At 40.2% G+C, this 15,400-nt stretch overlaps 1 protein-coding gene across 1 annotated transcript; it reads right to left on the bottom strand.

Moving 5' to 3' along the window:
• Nucleotides 1-934: 934 nt before the first annotated feature.
• Nucleotides 935-3,899, bottom strand: CKS2 (CDC28 protein kinase regulatory subunit 2). The gene is made up of 3 exons (XM_035569196.2): nt 3,706-3,899; nt 2,423-2,550; nt 935-1,254 (listed from the first exon to the last, which is right to left on the bottom strand). Exons 1-3 carry the CDS (start codon nt 3,795-3,797, stop codon nt 1,202-1,204), a joined length of 273 nt encoding a protein of 90 aa, XP_035425089.1. The 5' UTR covers nt 3,798-3,899; the 3' UTR covers nt 935-1,201.
• Nucleotides 3,900-15,400: the final 11,501 nt, after the last annotated feature.

Here is a 15,400-nt window from a genome sequence, read left to right as displayed (position 1 = left end):
GCCGTGTCACACCTCAACCGCACGGCAGTCGTGTATTGAGACCGTGTGCCGGCAAAGGGGGAACCAGCACAACTTGCTACGCAAGGGCCGATTAGCCTCATTGCATCAGCTCTGACCTTTTATACACAGGGAAATTGAGTTTGTACTCTCCTGCACTCAGCAACGTTTTTGAGATGAAAAGCACTCGGTTTACTCTGACCACCCCTCTAAACCACTGCAGTCTACATAGAGTGCAAGCTAACTTCCCAGAGAAAAATAAAATAAAAAAAAACAAACAACAACACAGAGCAAGATAGTAGCTGCAGACTAAAACCCCAGACTAAAAATTTTGTGGGTTATAAATGGTACTACAGAAGTTATCACAGTATAAAAAGTCTTATGAAATATTTTAACTACTATTTGACACATTAGGACAAGTTTATACCAAGTAATTGCAGGATACGTATTTCCATTATGACCTGTGTCATCTCCAGTCCTATAATTTCAGGATGTCTGTAGCTAGTCTGAATTTGACCTCCCACTGCCAGCTGTATTTTGAGGTTGGTGGCTGCAGCTACCAAATTACAGCTACTAAATAGAAGCAGTTGCATAATCCCCTTTATTTACCCTTAACTTGATTTTTTTATAAGACTAATTTGAATAAGGGTTAGAAATTTTGCCCTGTAGTGTAAAATAATTCTTGCAGAGAAACAAAATAGCTTCACCCTGTTAGTTTCTCTGAAGGAGGTACTCTTAATGTGTTCGACACATTGGTTTGCCTGGTGAGTTAGAACTCTAGACATTTAGGTTTTACAGGTCATTAAAGATAGTTTTATTTCTTTTTGTCTGCTACTTAACAGTTGCACCATTGGATTTGAGCATGCAACACAGCAGCAGAAAAGCTGAGTGCAAAAGTTACAGAACACAGGTAACAAGTGATCATCTAGTCAGAACATGCAGTAGGTAAACTTGGATTTTCTTTATTAAATTCAAAGTAAGATAGACACATTAACAGTTAAGATAATTTTATTACTCTTTGAACAGATAGCAGCCTACTTGGAATTGCATTCGACTGAGCTTTATTGCTGTGAATAATACAGCTCATGCACAGGTACGGATGTACGTTTGTACATTTTAAAGTATTCACTGAATACTACCCACATATATACACTCATATACATAAAGTTCCAGAAGATTTAGGAGACGATTTCTAGACAGTGGTTCATTTCTGCTCATCCTTTGGAAGAGGTCTTCTAAAGAGAAGAATGTGTGGCTCTGCAGAAATAAAATTGAACAAAGTGTCAGTTTGGCCCCTAAGTCTTGGTTATAGATATTTCATACATTTAATAACACTTGGGCAATATTTAAGCCTTATTAATTAAATAAAACAGATAAATCAAGTCCAGAAAAGTGGACATATGTAGCATCTACAATTTTGCAGTAACCTTTTCTGAATCAAGCAGCTGATTTAAAAAATTTTATAGCAAAGGTGGTCAGTATCATGAATGTGTACAGGAAGGAAGTACTGAAGATACAGGGTTGGTACTAGCCTCGTTGCTCTACATTAGGTACTTGGGGAGCTTTGCTAATGTAACAGTATAAAAAACTGCTGACACTGTCCTTGTTAGGTACACACTGTCAAGCATCAAGTCACTTCAGTTGATACAGCCTGCTTTTGTTACTATTGAACTAACTTCACTGCAAACTGCACCAAAAAAAGCCCATTCAAAAGTGGTGAGGTAGGAAAACTCTGGACAACTAAGAAATTTTTTCCAAGAAATTAGCCTTCTCATGTCTTTAGAATCTGTATTTTTGGAAACCGGGAATTTCATGGGACTAGCTGCAATTCACCTATCACCATTTGCAACCCTGATTACAATGCATCAGGAATGGCCATCTTCAGTAGATTCTTGTTGGAGAGGTGTTAGGGCTTTGTGCCCTGTAAATTGAAAGACCGGCTTTAGTGCTGCATTTTGTAGGTAGTACAACTAGAGCTCAAACTGTACGGTAAATTTTTCAAAGCATTTATGCAGGAGCTTGTATACATGAGCATCTGTTAGGTTTTTGTAGGAAGGTGTGCCAGCTTCACGGTATAAAAATATGCTGATATACTAACATCATTCAAGAGCTCACAAAAAAAAAATCTGTAAGAACAGTTTCAAATCTAGCATGCTTTGTCTACCAATAGGCTGATAAACTTGGAAGAAAGATAGCATTTTGTATGACCAATTCTGGGAGTAAGAGGTGAAGGTTAAAAAAAAGCTGCTGTGTTGTTTACGTTGCTATCTGACTGAAATAGCAAGAAACTGACTAAACATTGAGTAGTGAATTCCAGTTAGGTTCAACTGCAGGATCAACTATACATTTCATAGTTCAGTTGAAGCACCAGGCAGTTGATATTTTAGACTCTTTTGTTTATCTAATCCTATTCAGCTGTACTTACCTGGCTCGTGGATCATGTAATGAACCCATCCCAGACTCTGCTGAACACCAAGTCTTCTCCACTCCTCTTCAGACATTAGATGGGTTTTGGGCACTTGTTTTAAGAGTTCTCTTGGCAGCACCACATGCCTGTAGAAGTTCAGTAATTAACATGTTACATATGCTAATCCCTACAAAACCTGCACAGATCTCTGTTGAAAGATGGCTTGCGAGCTCACTTACTAATACCAGCCATTCCCTAGAGAGAATCCTAGGATACCGATTATGAAGCATCAATTCTAATATCCAGTTTTATATTTGCTTTGTCTACTAAATGTTACATCTTTAATGCAACTGTACACTACGACAGTCAACCTACATCCTAGAAAAGATTAATTCCCCTGCATGTTCTAGTCATGTTACTTGTACATAAGTACACATTACTATCAATCGGCTGGTGTATCAGGGATTTGAAAAATATAACTCTGCACTTTTAGAACAATCAAGTCACTCTTGTTTGTATTTTGTAACCAAGACTTTTTCTACGGCAGTTATAGTGCTGGTTTGTGGGGCCAGAACACTAACACCACTTAAGAGCGTGATCTGTCAGATGAGAAACACAAGACCTGCTTTTCACATTTGCAGGTTCCTTTATTATATAAGCAAAGCATTCAAGTCCTGCTTCTGAGGTCAAGTAACTTTCCGAGTCAGCTGCTAACAGGTCCTCGACCTCTACATGGAGGAAAAAAATAGTTCATACTAGTGCTTTCAACTAAGCTTAGGAGACTGAACTTTGCATCAATTTCAAACTGCAATTACCTAGGGCAGTGACATACGGTTGAAAACCTGGAGGCAGAGTCCTGCAGGATTTATTTTTGTTTATTTGTACATTTGCTAGCGCTATATTTCGACACGGAGTTACGAATCGCTTCAGATACTGGCCGTTTAACGGCAACGCACGCTCCGCCCGCACTCAGAGCTACAACCGACACGGCACGGAACTCCCAGCTGCGCAGCGCCTCCCGACCGCTCGGTTCAGAGCGCCCAGCTCCACCTTCCGGGCACGCCGGCGAGCGAGGCACCGGCAGGGCAAGCCTTGAGACGCCTCCAGCGGGCCGCCCGCCCCCGCTGCTACCCTCGGCTTGGACGCGAGGCGCTACCCCTCCGACGCCAGGGGAGCCGATGCACCTCAGCGCCGCCAGGGGCGGAGCTCGCCACCGGCGGCAGCACCTCGCCGGCCCCGGAGGGCCCCTCCCATCTCTGCAGCCGGCTCGCCCCCGCCACCCCCCCCCGCGCGGCGCCTACCTGTACTCGTACTGCTCGTCAGAGTACTTGTCGGAGTAGTAGATCTGCTTGTGGGCCATGGCGGCGGGTTGGTCCGTCGTTCGATCCGTCATCCAGTCCGTCAGTCGGCCCGGTCGGTCAGCGGCAGCTCTGCGGGCAGAGCTCCCCGACGACTAACCGCCGCGGCCGCGCCCGCTCCGTTTGAATCCCCACACCTCGGCCGCCAATTGGCCCGCTGTCTCGGCCAATGGGCCAATGGGCGCGCCGCACCGCCCCGCCCCGCCCCGCCCCGCCCCGCCCCGCCGCCGTGCCAACCAATCCTGGGGAGCTGCAGGGGGCAGCTTGCGTAACAGAGGGGGGCGGGGCCGGGCGGGGCGGGGCGGGGCGCGGGCTGCCCGCGTGAGCCGGAGCGGCGCGGTGATTGGCCGGCGGCCGGTGCGGGCGGGCGGTTCCAGTAGCTTCTGGAGCGTCCGGCACCCGTTAGCGACCGTTGCTAACGCCCGTTAGCGCCTGCCCCCCGCCCCTCAGGTCCTGTCACCTCAGAGCGTGCTGGGCTCCGGCTATCGAACGCCTCTGGTGCCGTGGCCTCTAGTGGTTGTGTGTTACTTGGAAAATAGGGGGCTGCCCCGGGATCTCACGGCAGCGCAGGGAGCTCCTGAGGCAGTGCCTCCCGTGCTCGTGCTTTGGCCTCAGCAGTGTGCTCGGTTCAGGCTCGGTGTGCAGGCAAACGTGAGGCACAAGTGTGCTCAGGTGCCAGCTTGCAAGCGTCCTTATCTAGAAGAGCAGCAGCACAGTAAATGTTCTGGTAGTAGCTACTTCGGGCAAGTTCCCAGAAATTGACGAGAGGCGGTGCAGTCCCTCAGATACCAGTTGTTTATGGCACCAAACTTTTTCAGTATGTAAACACCCAGTTCTGTATTTTCCTGAACTCCGGTAGTATTTCCCGGGTGCAGTCACCCTCAAGATTAGATAAGCTCAATGTTTGTTGCCTCAAAGGCAACTCCTCTCTTCCTCATGTTTTGCTTTCGGTGCCTACACTGTGCTCCCGCCTGCTCTCCTTACTGTTTCTAAAGAGAAGACCAGTTTAATTTTCTGCTTTCACAATGCTACCAGAAACATATGTGTTATCTCTGATCCTGCAATGCATCTGTTTGAGAACTGTTCTGATGGGAAACAAATGTGAAGCTGTGCGAGGCACTAATGCTGACACCTATGCATGTATAGGGATCATTGCTTTTAGCAGTAGGCCACAAACGAAGTGGCTTTTTTACCGGCAGTGCAGTCTGAAGTTTTAAATGATGAAATTTACACCAATCTCAACCCTTACAACTATTAAAAAGAGGTTGCTTATCTAACAGGTAACATCCCAATGCAATCACAGAAGTACAAACCAGCTGTAAGTTTCCTAAAATGTTAGCTGGATTAAACAAAACTTTTTTTTTTTTTTTTTAGGTTAGTTTTCATGGCAGAACAACAGTTACTTTTAATACATAGGACAGGGGGTACACTAAATAATTTATGTTAGGAATGGCATTATATAATAATGAGAAAAGAGAGAAAACCCCTGCAACAAAGCAATTCTGCTGGACTGAAGATGTTTTATCTGTGTGCTTTATTTATAACCTTTCAGCTTCTCTCATGCATATTAAACAGCACAGAAAATTGACCTTAATGTCATGCTATGTATAAGCATCCTTTGAGTACACTCAGAATTGAAAGCCTGGAGTTCCTTTAAAGCAACTTTTTCTTCTATTGAAAATACAATTATTTGTATATTATATATATATTATGTATATTATATATTGTATATAAAATACAATACCGAATCATAATTTTAAAGAGGATTAAGAGGATTCTCAGGTAGATGGGCATTCAATTTTCTTTTAGATCCCTCATTATTTTGAAAGTCCTTGTTCATCAGGACTGAAGAACTGTATTTGTTAATTAAGTGGCAGAGCTAACAAGACTAACATACTGTTTTTAGCAATACTGGGTTAGGACATACTCTGTTAGCACTCTAATGCCATTTCAGCTCCTTCCTTTTTTTTTTTTCTTTTTTTCTTTTTTCTCCACTTTGGAAAAGGCTTTCAACACTGTACTATATGGGATCCTGACAGAGAAGCTGCTGAAGTATGGGATGGGTGAGGAGACAGTGAGGTGGACTGAAAACTGCCCGAGTAGCCAGGCCCAGAGAGTGGAGAGCAGTGCCACAAAGTCCGTTGGGAAGCCAATAACTAGTGTTGTACCCCAGAGGTCAATACTGGGTCCAGACTTATTAACATCTCCTGTTGATCTGGATGGTGGCACGGAGTGTACACTCAGCAAGTTTGCAGATGACAAAAATCTGGGAGGAAAGACTGATACACCAGAGGATTGTGCTGCTGTTCACAGGGATCTGGCCAGGCTGCAGGAATGGGCTGATGGGAAGCTCATGAAGTTCAACAAGTGCAGAGTCCTGTACCTGGGAAGGAACACCCCAGGCACTGCAACATGTGGGGGGCCACACAGCTGGAAAGCTGCTCTGCAGAAGAGAACTGGTGGACACTGAGTCGAACATGAGCCTTTGCCACAAAGAAAGTCAACAGAATCCTGGGATCCAGTGGGCAAAGCATTGCCAGCAGGTCGAGGGAGGTGATCCTTCCCCTCCCCTCAGCACCGATGAGGCTGCACCTTGAGTCCTGTGTCTAGTTTTGGGCAGTGGTGCCAAGACAAGAGGCAATTGGCAAAAAATGAAGCACAGGAACTTTCTCCTGAACGAAAGATTTATTTATTTATCTATTTATTTTTACTGTGGGGGTGACCAAGCACTGAAACATGTTGCCCAGAGAAGTGGTGGAGTCTCAGTCCTTGGAGGTATTCAAAAGCTGCCCGGACACAATCCTGGGCAACTGGCTTTTGGTGGCCCTGCTTGAGCAGGGGTGTTTGACCAGATAAAATTTGGACATCCCTTCCAACCTTATCCGTTTTGTGTGATTTTGTGTGAAATAAGGCTCTCCGGCACTTTCTTTAGAATAATTGTTATACACAAAGGATGTGACAATCATCATTGCAAAGAAGGGAGTAAGCTGTTCCATCTCCTCTGTGGAAAAAACCAAAAATGCTTAGTCTTTGCTAAGGCAGGTTTGGAGTAGACCTTAGGAAACATTTCATAGCAGTACCTAATTTAACTATCTGAGCACTAGAATAAGAACATATTAAAGAACAGTTCAGAAAAAATACATCCTGCAGGAATATCCTAGATCCAATGGATCCTGTCTCTGATCAGTGGTTTCTTTTGGAGATATTTGCTGTGGCAGTGTCAGTTATGCCTTCCCATTTCAACTTTTGCCTTTTCTAGACAGTTGTATGTTCACAGCAAGTAAGTTGTTTGTTTGTTTGTTTGTTTTTGTTTTCTCTAATACTCTAGAATGATCTTTTTATTTGAATTATTATAATTTCATTAAAAAAAAATAGCTATTGTTAATTTCAGGAATTAGTGTTATTAGGTGGTGGATCCAGATCCTGACTTTGAAGCTTCCGAACCAGATCAGAAATAAATGAATGACAAACATCTAAATTATTTATAGAGGAAAGCTGCTGATCATCTCTTGCTATTCACTCATGCCTCAGCAGCTTGAAGGCATATAATGAAGCGTATCTTGAAGTTTAACTTGGAATTTGAGATTTTACTTCCGAATATTGCACATGCATGCAAGTTGTTGGCTGACAGCATGCCATACAACAAACTGAAAAGGCCTATAGTGCATCTGTTAGGAGAAACACAAGAGCTACTCTGATGGAAAGCATGCATCTGCTTGAAGCCCTGTCCAATTAGCTCTTGCTGCTGAAACAGAAAATAAAATCTGAAAATGACAAAAACATGTAGAGAATATTCTTGAGCTTCTCTCTCTCTTCTGTAGCTGTTATGTAGGCACATACAATTTTGAGAGGCAGAAATCTGTATGAAAATAGTATGACTGTAGTTAGCACAAAATGTATTCAGAACTGCAGATGGACTATGAACACTGGATTTTTTTGGATCATTTCGTTTATCCAGACAGGAGCAGATTAAAACCCTTTGTGTAACCTGTTGGTTCTGACCAAGGCCATCTACAGAGTTGTGCAGGGTATGGTAAATCAAAACTGTCATACTGAAGGACCCACGTGCCACTTACTATTGCATATACGGAGTTCAGGATCTAAGTTATGGTGGATAAAAATATTTTCTGTGAGTTTTGACAGAAGGGGAAGATGAAAAGTTTCCCATCTGTGGTCTGCAAAACAATTTCTCATTATAATTCTCTGCAGCTTTTTTTTTTTTTTTTTTTTTTTCTGTTCAGTTCTGTGGGATATTTGAAAAAAAGGTAACGGTCAAGGAATCTTTTGTAACTTCTTCATGAGTCATAATCATATATACAGTTAATAATTTGTGAATAATTTGCATGTGAATCACATTCATATACCCATGAACTGTTATCAGAGCATTTAAACTTTCAATCTGTTTCATGTGAAAACAAGGCTTAAGCAATTGTACTCTCTGTTGGCTTTGACTCAATTGAACCTATTGGCTGATTTCGGTTAACAGAAATGTTCGTAAATAAATTATTGCAGTTTTTGTGATAGCTGCTGGACAGACAGAGCAGAAACATTCTGATGGGGCAAGGCATTACAGTTAAATTCACACCTTACTAGACACCAAAGAACCTGCAGAGGAGGAAAAAACATACCAATGCCTCCACAGTAAATATCCTCCAGCCTTTGGTGCACAGGCCTTCCAAGACATGAAAGCCTATCATTCAAAAACCAAGAATCTGTAAAAAATCAGTCTCACTTAGTTCTGATACTCAGTAAGCAAATGTTTTATTTGACTGAGATTTTGTTTTCTAGCTTGATACGGTATTTGCCTCGTATTTCACATCCCAGAAATCCTCAAAGCGCTGGTCCTATGAGCTTAAATCAGACTTCTAGTCTGTGTGAAATTAACAATATTTGTCTTTGCAGGCTTGATCTTCAAAATTACTTTGTCTCATTTTAGATACTTAAGTTTGGATTTATTGCCTAACTCAGTCTGAAAAATCTTTTCATAAGCATGGAATTATTTGTGTGCTAATTAACCTCCCCACAGTTAATTAAAGAAAATGGATTATTTATCTTTTGGTTTTCATTTCACAGAAAGATGTGAACTAGATCTTTGAGAAGAGACTAGAGAATGATGCTGTATTTTGATGGTTTAGCTCCCTTTAAGTAGGCTAGTTTACATGTTGAAAATAGTCTAGCTGAATTCCTGAGGATTGTCATCAGAGAGAGGATAAATTGACTTGAGAAATAGATAAAATTATGTATACTCCTCCCAGTACCTGTGCTGATTCAAGAACTGCATTTTGAAGGCGTTCATGAATAAATTACTCCCAAATGATAAAGGAGCCCAGCCTGCAGGGTGGGGGTAGAAATACAGAGATCCATGGAGATCCTTGCAGTCTGGGGGCTTGTGCTGACGTGTCATCTCATGGAGATTTAATTCTCTTCAGCTCTCTTTCTACGGATTTTCTTGTAAAAGGAATGGTCAGAACCTTATCTAAAGAGTATAGCTCAGATCTGAAGAGGAGCGACACTGAAGTGTTCCCGTGCTAAACAAAATCAATAATACTGAATTTAGGAGATGATGATTTCCATAGCAACCAGGGCTCATATAGCAAATTCATGATGATACTGTATAATGACTGTAGAGTCAAGCATAAGAAGATGCTCAGAGGAGGCACAGTCCCACACAGATTTGTCTTGTAGACTGTGCAAAATGACAATATCTCAAAGTGGACCAACAGAAGAAAATCTGCAATGAAATCTCTCAGAATTTTTTCACTTGCTTGATATTTTTAGGACAGTGCTTAAATGGTTAGAGCAAGGGCTTTATTTAATCTTAAAAACGTCAGTGCTAGATCTGAGAAAAGGTCGTTTTAGCCGAACATGTCTCTGCAGCTTTCTATAGCGGATGCCTAGGGAAGAGTGTAAGAGTTGGAGAAGTATGTGGTGATACCTTCCCACATTCTCTAGATTTACAGATTACTGATCAGGGATTTGTTTGCATGTAACAGTCCCAGATGGATTGTTGTTTCATGAATTTCACAGTCTATATAGTCTATATTTCACAGGCCTATATAAATGTTCTGTATCCACAGTATCTTGTTGCAAGGAGTTCCATGGCTGAACAAATTTATTTGTGAAAGCAAGCATCTTCTTTTGTTCATATTAAATCAGCTACATCCTTGTTTTTGTATTGGAGGAGCCTGTAAATTATTTATTTATTTATTTTATTTTTTTCTTTTTCAGAAGTCTGTAGTTTCCAGGGATAGGATTGAAATACTAGAGAATTGGAGGCTAGGATTTTGAATTTGAGCCCAATGCAGACTTTATTTCTTTTTTTTTTTTCCTTCTCCTTAAGTAAATATTCCTCAAATATTTAAAACTAGTAACATGTACATTTTGCACATACACAGGAGAGGAAGCAAGTGTATCTAAATTGAAAATGTATGAGGTTTGCAAGTATTGTAAAGCCTTTTAATAGGTTGCCACAATACGATGCTTAATTAGAGTAGTAGCTAATGACTGAATTCAATTAAAATTGAATGGAATCCGAATAAAACATACATATATATGTACACATATTTTGTCTTATGTTTATTGTAACAGTATAAGATTTAAAATAACCACTGGAGGGCTCACGGATTTCATGTTAAATGACAAAGCGGTTTTTGAAAACTAGGAGTTGTAGTTATTGGCTCAGATGATTTTAATTGGTTCATTAAACATTTGAAGACAATTTCATGACAGATTTTTTGCAGATTATGGACAGAGAGCACATATATTTTCATCTCAAAGAATAACACTGTGATTAATACCTTTGTCACGGTGAGGGAACATTTACAAAGATTGGAAGGTAGGAGAATCTAAATGTCATAGAATACATGTTAAAGGATAAGATCTCCCACACCTCTACCATAAAAATCCAAAAAGTCATCCTGCCAGGCAGCAGGGTTTCCCCATATTGAGGAGCCACACACACATCTGACAGATCTTCCCCTCCCTCTTTCTTCTGAGCCTGGCACTGAAGGCTCAGTGATGAGTCAGAGCAAGGGCTGTGGTCTGTCTGGACTGCTCAGTAGAGATGGGAGCAAATGCAATATGTTTAATTGGTGTCAGTTTCTCCTGGCATTCCAAATCCCATTTTTTATTACAGTTAAATAGAACTTAGTTTTCAGAAGTTTCAGGAACAACCAATTCTGTTTACAGAATCTAATCTTATGTTTTATTTTCCTCATATATCAGCCTCGATTTTCCTCTCTCTGCTATAATGAAGCTAAACTTATATTCAGTATTATCATCTTGCTTCAGTTCGCAGCAGTATTTACCACTCTTTCGTGGGACAAGCATGTGCAGAACAAAGTGTATTGTTCCTGGGGTGATTTCAACAGTATGTAGGGTTTCAACAGTATGTAGGGTTTCAACAGTAAGTAGGGATTTTAATTATATGTAGGGCTATGTAATTCATTCTGCTCCTGTGAATATGTATTATCCCACAATTTCACTCAGTCTTGTTGCCTTATTTCATGGAAACTCATCTGATTTATTGTTCTCTTGTGGTCATTTTTGGTTCTGCTTATATCAAAATATTTCCCTTGCACTGAATAGTTATTTGATTTCTTTCCCATGAGTTTGAATCCTCCAGTTTGCAAGCTAAATCTGTCTTTTTTATCCATGCTTATACACCTCAACTTTCAGTGATCCTGGTGACTTCCCTCCTTGCTTCTTTAGTTTTGGTACTAGAATGGTCATTTGTTGCAGGAAATACACAGAACTTTGAATTTGCCTTGTCAAGTAAAACTTGTTCATAGTTAAGTACACATATTTTTAGTTTCTTAGTGTTTCATCTATATCTTTTTAACAACCAGCTTTTTAGTCTTTCATCTAAAGAAAAATATCCACTGGTTAAATTTTTCTGTTACGTATTACCATGTACTATCTATACAGAAAATAATGTAATAGTTATAACATAGATGGGCAGATGATTCTGCCTTGAAAAAAAAGTTGCAAGGGTCATTCTTTCCTACCTGCCAGACTACAAGCATTCACCAAACTCAACTCTGCATAGCATTTGCCACACTCTTGCTGTTTTGGGAGACATGTTGCAAATCTGACTTGAAAACAAACAAACAAACAAACAAACACAAAACAAACCAACCAAACAAACAAACAAAAAAACTGCTTTAGATAACTTCATTTCTAAAACTGATATATATTGGCAACATGCTCAGTTTGAAACCTTGTCCATTTTTTTTCTGGTTGTATCCTTTAATCTAAGAAAAGGAATTACCTGCCTTCGCAGACCTTGCCTTAAACTGTCCCTGTTGTAAGAACTTAAGAGAACATGCCTTTTTTTTTGCTATACTAAGAATATCATTGACTGAAGTTTTGGCCATAGCTGAATCTTACATCATTGCATACATGTATATACAAACTTATATTTAAAAAAAAAAAAAAGTTCTGCAAAGTCATAGAATAGAAACAGTCAAACTGATTCCTGCATAGGTATTAAAACTTCATGCCTTTGTCTCGTTTATAGTAGCACATCAGCAGGGTTGTCATGGATACTGAGTCAGGTCCCATTTTGTCAGCTTGCAGATGTGCTAAAAATGTTTTTTTCCCTTCCCACCCATTAGAGTTAACCATCCTCATGGACTTGATTGGACTTGAAACAAGTGAAGTCTCTGGCCATCTTAATAGATTTTGGACTAAGATGTAGGTGAGCAGTACAATACCACTAAATAGTATATTTCATAATAGTCATCATATATTTTTACATCTGATTCCACTGTTGAAAAATGGATATATATTATGAGCTTTTTCTCGTGCCAGAAGACACCAAACTTTAAGCTGCTACCAGCTTTGTCTCGCCATGCAGTTCTTGTTCTTTGTTCTCCCCATCCTCAGACTCAGGACAGAGGTCATATGATGCACTGTATCTCAAAGTGCATCAACCACTAGCTCAGACTTCATGAACTTCCTCTTATTTTTTTCCTGTGAAATTCCCTAAGCCTACTGCTAGCCATGTTGATTTTAATCTTAAATGAAATGGCGGAGGCTATGGAAATCACTGTCTTGATGCCGTAGGAAGACAGAACAATGTTGTTAGTTGGTCTGTTTACTGCGTTCTGGGACGGGCTGTTTGGTAACATAACCACTGCAGTTGCAACATTCGTTTGTGAGAGTGGGAGCTTGTAAGCTTGGATCATGTTCTTGACTGGCTCTGAACTGTAGATGTACATATATCTGTGCCTTGTGGAGCATGCCTGCCGGAGTGCATCCTGGGCTCTCTGTCTCTGTATTGCACAGACCAGGGGACTGGCTAAAATGTACCATGACTTACTGCCTCTGGAAACGGCTGTGAGTGGTGGAGAAGGCCTATAGCCATGTCGTTACTAACCTCTGACTTGGGGGGCAGACACAGTTGCCATACTCATCTAAACCTGATCCCCAAAGAGACACCTCCTTCAGCCTCTCAGCTTGGATAAATTGTTTTACAAATTGGTGTGTTAAGACTATTGCTAGATTTCTGGTATATGTAGCTTTCCAATTGAGTGTAAATTTAGTACCAAATTCCACAGCTGTCTTTAGAAAGAACTGGGATCAATATTGTCACTGCTATTGGTTTGCAGCTGCAATATGACAAGGGTAAAAATCTGGAACAGTAGTATTTAAAAAGCCTTGAAGTGTGCAAAACTTTGTGATTGTACTATTGTTTTTAGACTTAAAAATCTGTTTTGGGACATACCAGAAGAAACCCTGGCAGTAAGAAGGGTGTTTTTCAGGATACCACATAAACTAATTGTTACCCTAGATTGAATCACAGTTGTTTTCATTCAGCCTTACAAAAACTGCTTAGAAATGATTATGCTTTGAGTAGACGGTGTTATAAGTGGAGGTTGGGTCTTGACAGATAGAAAGCATTTAATTTCATGTGGGAAGGCACGGATTTCAAAGACCTTTGTGGTCAGGTCTACCATTGCGTTAAAGGCAAAACACACCTGAAACAAGCCCCCAGGCTTCGGGAAAATTCAAATGACATCGGTCTGTTATCACAATGGTATTATTATATTATTGCATTGTTATTGTTAAAATATTTGATGGAGGGAAGCTTGCAAGCAAAAGAAGATTAAATAGCAAAAGGTAAATTCAGGCTCATTATCCAGCCTGAAAGCAGGAGATGGAATTGATCCTCCATGAGCTTCATTTGGCAGGAATAAATGAGCACAGTATAGATGATGTAGATGTGTTTTTTTTTTTTAATTATTTTTTATTTTTTTCTTGTGAGATAGAAGGCTGCATAAAAGATGAATGCTGTGGTTTGATCATGCTCTGTTTCCTGCTGCTTGATATTGGTTACCAACCTGTGCTGCTACAAGTGAGCCCTCAATGAAAATCAGGGCTGGTTTGATTTTTGAGGGCAAAAGGGCAATCTAATCATAGCATAGCTGGTCACCAAGGTCTCTTTTGTGACAAAGATACACCTTTATAAATGGAAAATTGGTCTGTTCTCTGAATTTTCCTGTAAGAGTCCTTTTTTTTTTTTTCCTGACTGGAGAAGAAGTCTGGTGAGATTAACCCCATGTGCCTGACAGTTCGTCCTTATGAGTATCACTTTTCTCTTTGTGACATTGATCATTGACATTGGTATCTGGATGCAGAGCAGTGAAGTTTAGATATCAAAATTGCCAGGTCACACTTTGAGAGTACTTGAGTTTTATTTCAAACAACAAAATGTGTTAAAACAATGAAATACCAAATTACCTTTTATTAGGGCAAGATAATTTTTCCACTCTGTGCATTATATATATATTTTAATATAAAAATATATATAATATCTATGAAATCACATGAAATAATATCTTTGGAGTGTTTCTCTGACATTGTTGTACATTTTTGATATATCTGAGTTCTGCCTGAGGAGTCTGAAAACTTTCTTCAGTTTGTCTTATAGCATAGCAAGCGTTGCCATGGTGCCTTGTAACATTTTTCTAATCAGCAGATGGAGCCACAAGGGAAAAAAAAAAAAAAAGAAAAAAAGAAAAAGGTTTGAGTGAAGAATTTTGGAATGGAATAATACTAAAATAAACTTGTTATAAAAATGCTCCATATGATTGATGATAAATTAAAGCAAACAGTCCTGTAATGTATCATCTGTTAGTTAAATATGTGCTCTCATTTATCTGATCTGTATATAGCCAAAGCCAATTACTGTAAATTAGTAACAACTAATGACAGTCTTTACTTAACTCAAAGCTGTAACCCCTTATTTAAGCCATCAACCTAATATCTGAAGGAGTGGAAAAAAAATAACCTTTGGTAAGTTTAATATTTTAATTTCTCAAAAGGTAGAATTAGAATAGTTACATCGAATTCAATGTGGAAACGATGACACACTTATAGAGTTGGTTTGTCACTGCAATCGGCTCATTTCTGGAGATGGGAGTGGGGTCTGAAAGGGCAAAGACCTTCCTGAAGGACGTTAAGTGACAGTAAGGTTCCTCACCAATCCATGGAAGAATGACAGAGATGTGTAGGTAAATCCACAGTTTACCTAATTTTTCCAAAGTACATGTTCCTCAAGGCTGCCAAAATGTAACACTTTCCTCTGTTTCAGAGTGCCTGAACGAGTGTGGTTTTCATGATGTTTCCAGGAGAC

The sequence above is a fragment of the Cygnus atratus genome, chromosome Z, assembly GCF_013377495.2.
Source record: "Cygnus atratus isolate AKBS03 ecotype Queensland, Australia chromosome Z, CAtr_DNAZoo_HiC_assembly, whole genome shotgun sequence".
In the NCBI taxonomy this organism is placed as follows: domain Eukaryota; kingdom Metazoa; phylum Chordata; class Aves; order Anseriformes; family Anatidae; genus Cygnus; species Cygnus atratus.
The sequence above is the reverse complement of the archived record's forward strand: the minus strand, read 5'-3'. Positions and strand labels throughout refer to the sequence as shown.

Bases quoted from the DNA above. Each gene is read 5' to 3' on its own strand.
- CKS2 (XM_035569196.2), bottom strand. From the start codon at position 3,797: ATGACGGATCGAACGACGGACCAACCCGCCGCCATGGCCCACAAGCAG. The intron at 2,551-3,705 runs GTAGGCGCCGCG...GAACTTCTACAG, and splicing joins GACGAGCAGTACGAGTACAG to GCATGTGGTGCTGCCAAGAG. The intron at 1,255-2,422 runs GTAAGTACAGCT...TTATTTCTGCAG, and splicing joins TTACATGATCCACGAGCCAG to AGCCACACATTCTTCTCTTT.